We start from the raw sequence: 14616 nt of genomic DNA, 5'->3' as shown, positions 1-14616 counted from the left end.
AGGAGGGAGGAGGCGAGGTGGGCTGGGGAGAGGGTGGAGGGATGTGGTGGATGAGTGTGTAAGGAAGAGAGATGTGGTGGTCAGAAGGCTGAGCTGGCTGAATGAATGTTGTGAGGAGAAGTGCATGGTCAGGGATTTGACACCACTTTATAATGTGACAGCGTCCAGGCTGACTCAATCGGATGCGTATGTGTCAAGCGACAGAATGTGGTCAATGTTTCTTGCGTGTTGGATGAAGTCAGGAATCCGGGGCTTGAATGATGAGCGAATGGAAGCGTGGACCATTGGATTGGGCAGGCTTGGGCTGCCAGGACGTTGCTACTTCTCATCCTACCCTAGGGTGGGAATGGAGGTCTGGATGATGATGATGATGATGATGATGATGATGATTGACGATGACGATTGACAACGACGACGATGATGATGATTGATGATGATGATTGATGATGATGATGGTGATGATGATGATGATGATGATGTGTATATATTAGTCTTGCTGGCTCAACATGATTTTATTTACCTTTAAAATGATGCTAAGTAATGTTGTTGTGGCTGTAGGCTCATCTGAATGTGGACCCAGTAAACTGAGGCTGAAATAGTCCTTTTCCTACAGTATACCATTTTCCTTTCAAGGGACATAGAAGAAGCTGAGGGACATATAACCGGCCATCAAAAGGGTTAATGGAAGATACATATAACACCTTTAGCCTGAATCACCCATAAGCCAAATAACGCTGTCTGGTAGTGGCAGAAATTAAACAAAATCCATCCATCCATCATCCAATCCTATGTTGCCCCATGAGGAGCATAGGAGCCCGGGGCTAGGCAAGTTGGTCCTGACATTCAAGATAAGAGTGACCAGCCTCACTCATCCCTGCATGGCATTATGCATGCAATACACCCCAACCACTCCTTGGATATAAACCTTCACCGGCTCAATCCGACTGGAGTGCCATAATTACCCACTATACCACCAGGTGCCATAATTTGGTTTTATGGTTACCACCCAGTGTAGTAAATGGTTTCCTGGTGTACAGGAAACCATTTGGCTTGTCACTCACTGTAGTCACCCATAGGTAGAAGGAAGAAGAAAGAATGATGGAAAGATAGATAGATGAGGTAGCGTAAAGTCACCCGTAGGCAGAAGGACGAGAAAAGAATGATGTAAAGAACAACAGAAGAGGAAGGAAAGAAAGGAAGAAGAAAGGAAAGGACTGACACCCAAAAGCAGCACTACATCATGTGAGTGGATGGTGAGTGCCCCCACCTACCACTAAGCAAAATACATTAATAAATAAATAATTATAATGGGCCATCAATGAATAGGTCATGCCTCCCCACACAGCTTGATACATACTAACTCTGCAAGTGTAACAGTAAATATTACTAAATACAAACATTTACAGGACTTTGAAACATCTACCAAAAAAGTCATCTTTGGTGCTGGAAGTCATTCCTCTGACTACAATATATAATACTAAGGATGCCTTCTCAGTGTGACTGGAAAAATATATAGTAGAATACTCATTGATAGGGTTAGGCATATAACAGAGGAGCTAGCTGGAAAAGAACAAGGGGGATTTAGGAAGGAAAAAGGGAGGGTAGATCAGATATTTGTTCTAAGATGTTCAGTGGAGAAGTATCTGGAGAAGGGAAAGAAAGTGTATGCTCCTTCATGGACTTGGAGAAAGCTTATGACTGAACAGATAGGCAAGGTATGTGGAAGGTATTAAGAATATATGGAGTGGAGGAGAAATTGTTCAGTGCTGTGAAGAGTATTATACGAAGGAGTTAGGGCTACGGTGCGAGTAAATGGTGAGCTGAGTGAGTTCTTTGATCTAAACGTGGGACTGAAACAGGGATGTGTGATGCTTCCATGGCTGTTTAATATATACATGGATGGGGTTATAAAGAAAGTGCAAGGTAGGGCAGTAGATGTGGGGGTGGCTCTAATGAATGAGGGTGAGATGTGGAAGATTCCGGTGTTGCTGTTTGCTGATGATACAGTATTGCTGAGTGAAGATCAATGGGAGTTGGAAGGTTTGGTGAATGAATTTGTGACAGTGTGTAGGAGGAGGAATCTGAAAGTGAATGTAAACAAGAGTAAAGTTATGGTGTTTGAGAGGAATGAAGTCACAGAATGTACAGTGAGGTTGGATGGTGAGGATATGGAGAATGTGAGTGCATTCAAGTACATGGGTAGTGTGATGAGTAAGGATGGAACTTTTGGAGATGAAGTGCTTGAAAGGGTACAGCAGGGAAGGAAGGTTGTTGGTTCACTGAAAGCAGTGATGAGAAATAGGGAGATGAGTATGGGAGTTAAGAAGTCACTGCATGATAGTACTGTGATCCCTACCCTGACGTATGGAAGCGAGGCATGGACCTTGCTAGAGTGGAACAAGACAAGACAGAGCAGTGGAAATGAGTTACTTGAGAGGAGCATGTGGAGTGACATGGAGGGACAGGTTGACAAATGAAGAAGTGAAGAAGCATTGTGGGGTGGATGTGGATGTGGTTGAGAAGATTAGGAGAAATACACTGAGGTGGTTTGGACATGTGGAGAGAATGGAAAATGAAAGACTGACTACGAGGGCACATGTGGGTGGGGTGGATGCAGGGAAAGGGAGTGGAAGACCAAGGATGAGGTGGAGGGAAGGAGTTGAGAGGTATATGATGGAGAGGGGAGTAAGCTGGGGGTAGGGCAGTCAAATGGTGGGTGACAGAGCGACTTGGAGGCGTTCTGTCTGCAGCCACCATTTGCTGGATTAGGGCGTAGGGCTATAGATAGATAGATAATGTCATTTACTGTAAGACCACAAAGTGTCTCTGCCTTTGAGATAAGTCAGGATTACATATGCAAGCATGGAGAAGACTTAATAGCAATGGTGATAACTAAACTCAGCAGGACCTGGAGCTGTGGCGTCTTCGCTGTAGGTCTCCCTCCCAGAAGCTGTCGAAGCAGAAGAGGAGGATAGCATGGGGACTAAACCACCACAAATCCCCCAGGCCCCTCACGGGGACCAAGAACTTGGGAATGGCTTAGGTCACCCGGGCAAGTACCACATCTCTCAGCACAACACATACAACAACACCGTTTTTTCTACACCGAGAAATGACTCCCCGGCGGTCATTTTTCGATGACTTCTTCTAGCCGGGGACATTGAGAGCAATCTAGGACCCAATGACAAATACATATGTCGAACATGCTCAAATCCTGTCACGTCGAGCTGACAGACAAAGGGTTCAGTTCAATGTAATTCCTGCAAAAACTGGACCCATTGCATCTGCACAATACTTGAATCCAGAAAACATTACACAAACACCTGGACATGCTCATTATGCTCCTACCCCGCACCCACCAACCCCCCCACCAACCCTACTCCTACTTCCTCCACACCTCCTCAGCCAAACCCACCAATCCTTCCAACACCATCCAATCACCCAACCCCTCCCATTCCACCTCATCCTAATCCACTCAAACTATTACCTCCATCACAACCTTCTCCTACCTCTTCCCCTCCACCCACACCACCACCTCCCCCCCGTGCTGCAGCAGCCAACACACATCGCACACACAACATAAACATCCTTCAATTAAACATAGATGGCATAAACACCAAAAAACAAGAACTCACACAATTCATCAAACAACAAAAGATACACATTGCTATCTTACAAGAAACAAAACTACACAGAACACAAAAAACACCTACATTTCATAATTTCACCACCATTCGACAAGACCAGGCTGACGGCGGTGGCAGTGGACTCATCACCCTGGTGCACAAATCATCAACTTTTCAGATACCAGTGCACACACAAAGTCAATTCTCCCCCCACACGACACCACAACAGAAATAAAATAAATTAAAATACGCACTGGTAACAAATCACATATAACAATCGCCAACACATAGAGTACATTCCCCCCCACCCCCAAATCATCCCCCAGAGTACCACACAATTACCCTCCACAAATACACCACATCACGAACATACCCAACATCACCCTGGGTGGTGATTTCAGCGACAAGGCATCGGCCTGGCATGTCAACAACCCTGACACAGACAGAGGGGTGGTACAACAATCCCAAACAGATCATCTTTTCATACTGAATAATCTCCATCAACATACCCATATCCCACACCAAGTCCTCTTCCTCTCATCATCCCCAGATATCAATTTTTGCTCCCCAAACCATGCCCCCACAACATCCTGGAGAGTGGTGAAACCCTTGGATCTGATCACCTCCCAATCATCATCACTACCAAAACCACAATCACCCCAGCTGGCCACAAACACACATACACTAATTATAAGAAAGCCAACTGGGAGGCCTTCACAACTGACACAAAGCAACATTTCGAAACATTAAGCTGCACATCCATCACAAACATCAACATCGCTGTGCACACTTTCAATACAATTATACAAATTGCAGACAAAAGACACATCCCTTGAGGCAACAGAAAGAGAGACAACCCCAACTCCACACAGAAATTCAAGGCCTCATCAGTCAACGGGACATACAACGACACTCTCCATACACAAGACACCGTACAACAAATACACGAACTCAACACACAAATAAACAATAAAATATCAGAATAGCAAACACTAAGCTGGAATAATTATCTCCAGACACTTGACCACAAAACAAACACCAGCAAATTCTACAAAACACTAAACAACATCACACTCTCCAACAGCAACACTACACACTCACACCTGCCATCATAACAACAGACATCATACCTTCAAACAAACAACAAGCAAACTCTATCATCAATCACTTTTCACATGTCAGCCATCTAAACCCCCACCGGGATGACTGACGTATCATCCGACATAAAGAGACACTTCCCCACAGACCCAGACTACGCACCTTTCACTTACAACCAGACGAAGCACATCATTAGCAACCTTAAGCACTCATCTGCCTGTGGACCAGACAACATAAGCAACATTCACCTGAAACACCTTGGACCACAAAGGTATACAAGCACTCACCAACATATCAAACTACAGCTACTCATACAATACCCAACATCTGGAAGCATGGCATTATCATCATTATCCCTAAACCCAACAAAGACCCCAGATTACCTTCCTCACACCACCCCATCACACTCCTCTGCACCCCCTCTAAAGTCAATGAATGACTGGTATTGCAACTAGTTACACCTCACATCTCTAGCCCAATCACAACATGGCTTTAGGCCACTACACTCTACAAACACTCTTCTTACATACCTTACACAGAGAGTTTTTGATGGCATGAATTCAGCTAAGCCACCACACAGAACACTCCTAGTTACATCAGACATAAGCAAAGCTTTTGATGCCATCCCCTGCCACAACCTCACAAACAAAATTTTCAACACAAACATGCACAACCACACAGTCTTCGAACATTAGAAACTTCACAAATGGTGTCCACCAAGGATATGTTTTGTCCCCTACACTCTTTAACCTATACATGCATGACATACCCACACACCACACATGCACATAGCTTCCTATGCAGATGACATAACGCTTACATGTACACACCAAAACGCAAACACAGCTGCACACATCCTCCAACCTTACCTCACACACTACATGAATTGTTCACCACAAACAGGCTCAAAATAGCCTCAGCCAAATCTACAGGTGTGGAATGTGACTGTGTTCTGCTGTCCAGTTCTCACAAACTGGACAGCAGAACACAGTCACATTCCACACCTCACCATAAACAACACTCCCTTACCACACACACACACACACACACACACAAAATCTTTGATGTAACATACATCAATGTCATTTAAACAAAACATCACCAACATTAAAAATAAAATAACACCAAGACTCAATGCCTTAACCCCTTAAACACGGATCGTCGTGTTTGCAACGCTCGCCAAAAAGGACATAACGGCAGAGCGTCGCGTTTGCGATTCGAGTTAATTTTGAATAAACACGGGCAAGGATGTTCCAGCTGGTATTGTCTATCAGTACCACCACCCTCTAGCTACAATTAGCATACTTTACCTTTGTACTACTGACCTCCGTTGTTGCCAAGTATCGCGTTCCCCCCCCCCCCACGGCCTGGCCAGCCTGGCTGATACATGGCAGCGCTCTGACTGCTCAGAACTGTAAATCTGCGCTCTCCTCTCACAAGTAGTTTATGCTAATAGAGAACGCTTGTTTCCCCACTTGTAACACTAGCTTTTTTTCGCATGGTTTGCCCCTGTTTAGCGTCAGTTTACCGCAGGCTTTCAAAGTGACATTATGGCGAGTTCTAGCTCTTCCGAGTCAGTGCGAGCGGCCGACAGGAACGAGAATAAAGTAACGGGCGTAAGGCAGAATAAAAAGCGCGCCGCGATGATCTTCTGGGAAGTAATATGATTGAAAATGAATGTAGTATACATGTTTTTAGCTGTGAAAATGGAAATGTTTGTTGAGTGACGGGAAGAATGCAGCCGCACTGCATGTCGGCCGTACGCTCCGTTGATTTTAGCCTTATTTTCAGTGCTTATTGTACAAATACGGATCCCAAACTACCTGTACGTTGTATAAAGTTTACTGTGACAGAATGAGGCTGTGGTAGAGGGGAAACCGGGTTGCTGGAGGTGTGAAAGTGAAGATTTGGTTACCCAACTTTGCAAGTCTCCACAAGTCCTTGGGTAGTCCACGAAGGCTCAACACCTGTCTCTGGAGAAAGCTGAATGTAAGTACTATCTGCCATACCAAGTATAATGTTCTAGGGTTAATCTCTGATTTTTGGCTAATATTTTCCTACAGGTACTCAGACCCCGATACAACCCCGCCACCCGGAGGGGGTCGGCTGTTCATGGCCGCGCATTAGGGGTTAAGGTCACTTCTCCACACAACATCTGGACATAACAAAGAAACCACCACCACAGTATACACACAATATACTGGTATACGTTCAGTGATGAATTATGCAACCCCTGCTTGGACTCCTAACCTCACTAAAACACACTACAACACTCCACAGACCATACACAACAAGGCCCTAAAAATAATCACAGGCTGCACAGCTACTACACCCACAGACCACCTACATCAAGAAACCAAAGTCCTCAAAGTCAAGGATCACCTAGACATATGAGGCACCCAAATTTTCAATGCAGCCTCCACAAACCAACAACATCCACTACACCACATGGTAGCACGTCGTCAAACACCAAGGAACATCAAAACAACACCCAGCACATGATATCATACACAAATACTGTCATCTCTGCCTCCTTGCCCGCCTCAAACCAGCTTCCAGAAGCATATCCATACTCAAATCACTCGCCGCTCCATTCAGTCACTTAAAGACAACACACAGCTGCATGCACGGCCTTTTGATATCCACCCTTCTGAATCCTACCTCCCTCATGAGGACAGGGTCCACCTGGCCAGGCTGAGATGTGGGCATCATCCAGCCCTCTAAGTTACCAGAAGAGGCTAAATGACTCTGTCACTGATGCCTGTCCAAAATGTAACACAGCTCCCCATACTACTGAGCACATTATGGAAGACTGCATTGCACACAATCACCTACATCAACAACACAACATACACTCCTTGAGAGCTCTGTGGGAAAGCCCGGTCTCGGCCATGGCCTTCCTTAAGGACTTGGGGCTGTTCGGCCAGATTGCTTAGAGAACAGCTACTACTACTACTAAACTTAACATACAAAATCATGCAATTTAACTTGCTTGTACATACTAACCAGCTTTAACCTTATTTGCATATTTGTAGACATTGAGACAGGGATCTGAGCAGAGCTGGAAGGTCTCTTGGTTGGATAAGAATTCATATCTGTTGAGCCCAGTAGCCACACACACTGTGCACGGATGCTGTTCACTGTAATTCTGCTGGCCAATGTCTCGTCGCTGAGCACGTTTCAAACACTTCATACTACAGTATTCCTGTCACAGAACAAACAAATTTATTGAGCAAACAAGAGAGGAAGGACTATTATAGTACATCCAACAGGATTATTCCATCCATCCATCCATCATCCAATACTATGTTGCCCCATGAGAAGCACAGGAGCCCAGGGCTAGGTAAGTTGGTCCTGATATTTAAGATGTGAGTGACCAGCCTCACTCATCTCTGAGTGGCATTACATGAGCAATAAACCCCAACCATCCCTTGGATATTAACCTGCACCAGCTCAATCCTAAATTGGAGTGCCGTAATTATCCACTAAACCACCAGGCACCATAATCTGGTTATAAAGTTACCACCCAGCATAATATATGGTTTCCTGGTGTACAGGACACCATCTGGCTTGTCACTCAGTGTAGAGTCACCCATAGGCAGAGAGAAGAAGAATCAACGAAGGAAAGAAAGACAGAAGAGGAAGAAAGGACAAGAGGAAAGGGAAGAAACTCATAACAGCACTACACTGAGTGAGTGGATGGTGAGTTACTCTACCTATCACAAAATAGGATTCTTAAATTATAAAACTCCAAAGATCAATATAGTGTTTTCACGGAAGATTTACAATGCACAATTCTTATTACTATCATCATCATCATCATCCAATCCTGTGTTGCCCCATGAGGAGCGTAGGAGCCCAGGGTCAGGTACGTTGGTTCTGACATTTAAGATGAGAGTGACCAGCCTCACTCATCCCTGAATGCCATTACGTGAGCAATAAACCCGTACCATCCCTTGGATACAAACCTGCTCTGGCTCAATCCGATTGGAGTGCCTTAATTACCCACTAAACCACCAGGCAACACAGCTTGGTGTTATGGATACCACCCAGTACAGTATAAGGTTTTCTGGTGTACAGTAAACCATTTGTCTTGTCACTCAGTGTAGAGTCACCCACAGGCAGAAGTAAGGGGAAGGAATGAAGGAAAGAATGGCAGAAGAGGGAGTGTAATCATCCTTAGGCTGAAGAGGAAAGAATGCAGGAAAGACAGAAGAGGAAGGAGGGAAGAGAAGATAGGGCAAAAACTACATGAGCGCGGCACCAAATCAATTGTATGGATGGTGTCCCACCTATTATCATTATTATTATCATAATCACCATCATCTAGACCTTCTTTCCCACCCTAGGGCATGGTGAGAAGTGGCATGTCCAGAAAGCCTAAGTCTGCCCTATCCAATGGGCCACGTTTCCATTCACTCATCATTCAAGCACCTGGAATCCTGGCTCCATTTCAGACACCAAAAACATTCACCACATTCTGTAGCTTCACATAAATGTATCTGACAGAGTCAATCTGGATGCTGTCACAATAAAAAGGGGCACCAAATCCCTGATCATGCACTTCTTCTCACAACATTCATCCAGCCAGCTCGATCTCTTGTCAGTCCCCTAGCCTCACCAACTTCCATACCTCTCATCCTCATATACTCATCCCCCATATCCTTCCACCTTCTCCTCGGCCTACCATGTCTCCTCCCTCCTTCAAATTCACTCTGATATAACTTTTTCACCACTCCATTGTTATCCATTTTCTCCATATGACCAAACCATCTCAGTACACTCTCTTCGATTCTGGTGTCCACAGAATTCCTCACTCCACACCTTTCACTAATCACATAATATTGTATCCTATCCACTCTCTGTACTCCACATACATTCCTCAGCAATCCCATCTCCACTGCTCTTACTCCTGACTTTTCATTATCATGCTACACCATAGTCTCACATCCATATGGTAAAGTTGGCACTAACACTCCTTCACGTAAGCCTCGTGCAGCTGCAACACTCAAGCCTCTGTTTCTTATCAAGGTCTTCATAGCACCAGCTACTTTTCTTCCTTGTGTCGCTCTACTTTCCACTTCTGCACATTTTCCTCACTTTTCCATCACTGTACCCAGGAATTTAAACACTCACCAATTTCAGTCTCTCTCCATTCACTGTAACATCACACTGGGAGTAACCTTCTCTCTCAATAACCATCACTTTACTGTTTGCTACATTTACTCTCAAGGCACGATGATGACAGACATTAGTATTAACTCTGCACTAGTCTACCAAGTTCTTGTGCAGTATTTGCAAATAGTACTGCATCATCAGCATACAACAAATTTGAGATATTCCATCCATCACCATTCACTACCAATGCCATCCCTCTCTCCATTACTCACATTTTTACTTCTCTCATCACCCCATCCATATATACTATATATATATTGAACAACCACAGGGACATTATACAACCGATCGTGAACCATTCACTTAGATGCCCATTTACCCTTACACATGCCTCACTACCATATAAAAACTTCTGATGACACCAAGCAGCTTACCATCTACACCACACATGTGCAAAACCTTCCACAATACTGTCTACTTTATAGTATGCTTTTGCCAGATCCACGACTGCCATAAACAACTTAAGGTCCTTCTCACAAGCTTTCTCCACTATGTCTTATTGCAAATATTTGATCCACACATCTCTACCACTCCTGAAGCCACCCTGTTCATCACTCATGAGGACTTCTGATATCTCTCTTACTTCTTCTATAATATTTCTTCCATATACCTTCCCTACCACACTCAATACATTTATGCCATGATAATTCTTGAACTCACTTAGCTCACCTTTATTTTTGTAATGGGGTACAATCACAGCCTTTTTCCAGTCTGCTGGCCGAGTTTCACTCATCCATGTTCATTCATTCATTCATTGCCAGATGCCATGTATCCCAGACAGGGTGGCCAATGGCTTAGAGTTAATTGTTTTACAGGGAGGGGCACTAATCCTCCACCAACCCCACTTGACACGTAGGGATGCCAACAGCATCTGGTGTTCCCAGGCGGTCACCCATCCAAGTACTAACCAGACCCAACGTTGCCATGTCTTCTTACATATCTCCAACAGGCACTTCATTCCGCTCTCTCCACTAGCCCTACCATCTCTGCATACACCTCATCAAATCCAGCTGCTTTCCCATTTTTCAGTAGCTTCAAAGTGTTCTTCACCTGTGGGAGTGTCACGTGTCCTGGCTCTGCATTCCTTCTCTGCACACCCCCAAAGCCAATCATGTTTACAGATGCTCTGCTCTCTCTACTCCCATTCATCAGGCTTTCAAAATATTCTTTCCATCTGTCCTTACTTCATCCCCATGGGTTAATAATCTACCACATCCTCATGGGTTAATTATCTACCACTTACATTCTTCACAATTTTACATTTCTTTCCACTGTCACTTCTACATTTCTGCACCAGTTTCCAGAATACCTTCCTATTTTCAAAGTAATTTGCATACGTTTTTCTTCCTAGATCATCATTTACCTCCTTCTTTTTCCTCTTTACTAATCTCTTTACATGCTTCTTGTTCTCAGTACATTCAGTTCTTATTTCAATTGAACCCCTGTCCTGTAACCACTAAAGCCACTTACAACTCATCAAACCCAGCTGCTTTCCCATTTTTCAGCAGCTTCACAGTGTTCTTCACCTGTGAGAGTGTCATGTGTCCTGGCTCTGCATTCCTTCTCTGCACACCCCCAAAATTAATCATGTTTACAGCTGCTCTGCTCTCTCTACTCTCATTCATCAGGCTTTCAAAATATTCTTTCCATCTGTCCTTACTTCATCATCATGGGTTAATAATCTACCACATCCCCATGGGTTAATAATCTACCACTTACATTCTTCACAATTTCACAATTCTTTCTGTTGCCACTTCTATATTTCTGCACTTCTTTCCAGAATAACTTCCTATTTTCAAAGTAATTTGCATTCGTTTTTCTTCCTAGATCATCATTACCTCCTTCTTTTTCCTATTCACTAATCTCTTTACATGCTTCTTGCTCTCAGTACATTACATTCAGTTCTTATTTCAACTGAACCCCTGTCCTGTAACCACTCAAGCCACTTCTTCCTCTATTCCTCCACTCCTCTCTTAACCCCTTCATCCCACCATGCCGTACCTTTCTTCTTTGCTATTACTCTTGCCACACCAAACTGTTTTAGCATTCCTAACTACGTAATCCATAAGTGCATTCCACAGGCTGTCCAGATACATTTCATCCCATTTCACTGATTCCAACCCCTACTTTGGTCCTGTATTCACCTGCCATTTCTGTGATCCTCAGCTTCTCGACTTTCAGTCTTTCTCCCTGACTGCTCCTCTCTCTCCTGGTCCACCTCAATCCTCTCAGCTTGATCTTGAATACCACATTTATACGATCTGAAAGACCTCCACATCGCCTTCTCACAGCCCTCTATCAGCGATCTCTCTACGAGCATGTAATCAATCAGGCTCCTTTCAACACGATCCCCGTTCCCTCTATACCATGTATATTTATGTACATCTTTCTGTTTGAAATAAGAGTTACAAATGCACAACCTCCTTTCCTGTCACATATCCTTCAGTCGCTTTCCATTATTATTTTCTCCTGGTACTCCTTCACAACCTATTATGTCATACTCAGGACCAATGCCTACTCTTCCATTCATATCGCACATTACGATCACTTTATAGCTCCTGGGCATTTCTCTCACTGCTTCATCCAGCTCACCCCAAAACCTGTCTTCCTCTCTCTCAATCATGTCACTACACGATGCATTACCTTCATTCACAGCCACTTTCACCTTCTCCAACTTGAACTTGACATACATGCACCTTGAGTTGACACATTTGTATCTCTCATTCCACTCTGCCACACCTCATTCATCAACAAAGCAACTCCTTCCTTGCATCTTTCTCTCCCATTCATGCTCGATCTTACCCATTTCATTCCTTCCCACTCCTCCACTTCACACCCTTTCACCTTTTTTACAGAATGTCATCATGCCATATCTCGCACACTTGAACACATTCATCACTTCCACCTTTTTGCTCTCCTCATTCACACCTCTCACATTCCACATGGCCATACGAGTCTGCCCAGTTGGTTGGGGCCCCATGCAAGTATTGGGCACTCCGAAGCTCGCCGAAACATTTGCCACGTTTAAGTGACTTTAGATTGGGGAATCTGGGGGACACTTAATCCTACCAGAAACCCCGGTTATATGGTTACCACCCAGCCTAATAAATGGTTTCCTGGGTACAGGAACCATTTGGCTTGTCACTCAGTGTAAAAACCATACGGCATCCCTACACTGAGTGAGTGGATGATGGGCTCCCCCATCTACCACAATATTTATCATTATTATTAATAATATTATTCTTAATTAGTAATTTTTATTATTATTACTTTCATTTTCTGAGTGTAATCAGCTCTATGAATACTTATCATCTCTACTGGAAACTACTGCAGTTCAATTTATACTGTGACAAAATACTAATAACCACTACATCACAGATCCAAATAGGGGTATTCTCTTGTGAGCTCTTAAATAGGCAGTCTAGTTATCTGCCATCATTGTCCTAACCCAATTTGCCACTATAAATGATGCTGGTAAGATCCACATATACAAATCTGGTCGTACATCGAGTCATTCATCAACACACACACTACCGGTATGTTACTAAGGACTTGAGCATCTTCCACACTCAGACTCTGTTCAGTATCAAGGATTTAAGAGCATCAGCCATCTTCCTTCCCTGTGAGCCTATGGCCCTCTACTATCCACTTTATTCACCACCATATCACACAGAAAAATTTCGATCTCAAAACCACAGCACTACACTTATCTATACAGTACAACTTTCCAAATCCTAAACATAAATTTCCAAAAACCTCCACTTTCCAAAATATTTTTTCATGCAACAAGGGGGCTGATATAATTATCCTCATACAGTCAATGCATCATCATCATCTAATCCTGTGTTGCTTCATGAGGAGTGGAGAAGCCCCAGGTTAGGCAAGTTGGTCTTGACATTTAAGATGAGAGTGACCACTCACTCATCCCTGAGTGGCATTACATAAGCAATAAACCCCAGCCATCCCTTGGATATAAACCTACACGGGCTCAATCCAACTGAAGTGCCTTAATTACCCACTAAACCACTTGGTGCCATTATTTGGTTTTATGGTTATCACCCAGCATAGTAAATGCTTTCCTGGTGTACAGGAAACCATTTGGCTTGTCACTCAATGTACAGTCACCCATAGGCAGAAGGAAGGGGAAAGAATGAAGGAAAGAAGGACAGAAGAGGGAGTGTAAAGTCATCCATAGGCAGAAAGTGGAGGAAAGAATGAAGGAAAAAATGACAAAAGTGGAAGGAAGGATGAGAGGAAAGGGCAGACACCCAAAGCAACACTATATTGAGTGAGTGGATGGTAAGCACCCCCAGTCAATGCATATTTGATGATAAAGTTAATTTGTTAACAAGAATACCAACTGCTCATACATAACATTACCAACAAAAGATACTTAATTGAATTTACTGCCCATGGTCCTATACGGTATATTTTTTACATGATTCCTCAGGATTATCATTATTAGTCTACTTTCCAATACATTTCATTTTCCATAGACTTTGAACTTAAGCATTTCAGATATGAGGGTCTGTACTGCACTTTCTTAAAAATACTAACAGACATTCACATACAGTGACCACTTGGTTATCTCTTACTTGGTTATGGCAGTTTTCAGTACCACTGCAAGATGAAATATTCGTACTCTTGCTGTTATCGAGCATTTTCTGGTTACAAATCTTCGTTATTACATACCTGAACTGGTTTCTGCCAACAA

General features: G+C 43.6%; 1 protein-coding gene across 3 annotated transcripts in view; it reads right to left on the bottom strand.

Moving 5' to 3' along the window:
* Nucleotides 1–14616, bottom strand: part of LOC145413726 (uncharacterized) — a 206220-nt gene that overhangs the window by 106822 nt on the left and 84782 nt on the right. For all 3 annotated transcript variants that reach the window (XM_080283382.1, XM_080283381.1, XM_080283383.1), the window contains exon 6: nucleotides 7731–7929. In XM_080283382.1, the coding sequence (XP_080139508.1) occupies nucleotides 7731–7929 (199 nt within the window). The remainder of the gene's footprint in view (nucleotides 1–7730; nucleotides 7930–14616) is intronic.

This window comes from Coenobita brevimanus, chromosome 97 (assembly GCF_032717465.1).
Source record: "Coenobita brevimanus isolate Jiangsu-jjx chromosome 97, ASM3271746v2, whole genome shotgun sequence".
In the NCBI taxonomy this organism is placed as follows: Eukaryota; Metazoa; Arthropoda; class Malacostraca; order Decapoda; family Coenobitidae; genus Coenobita; species Coenobita brevimanus.
This window is presented reverse-complemented; position numbering and strand designations above follow the sequence as displayed.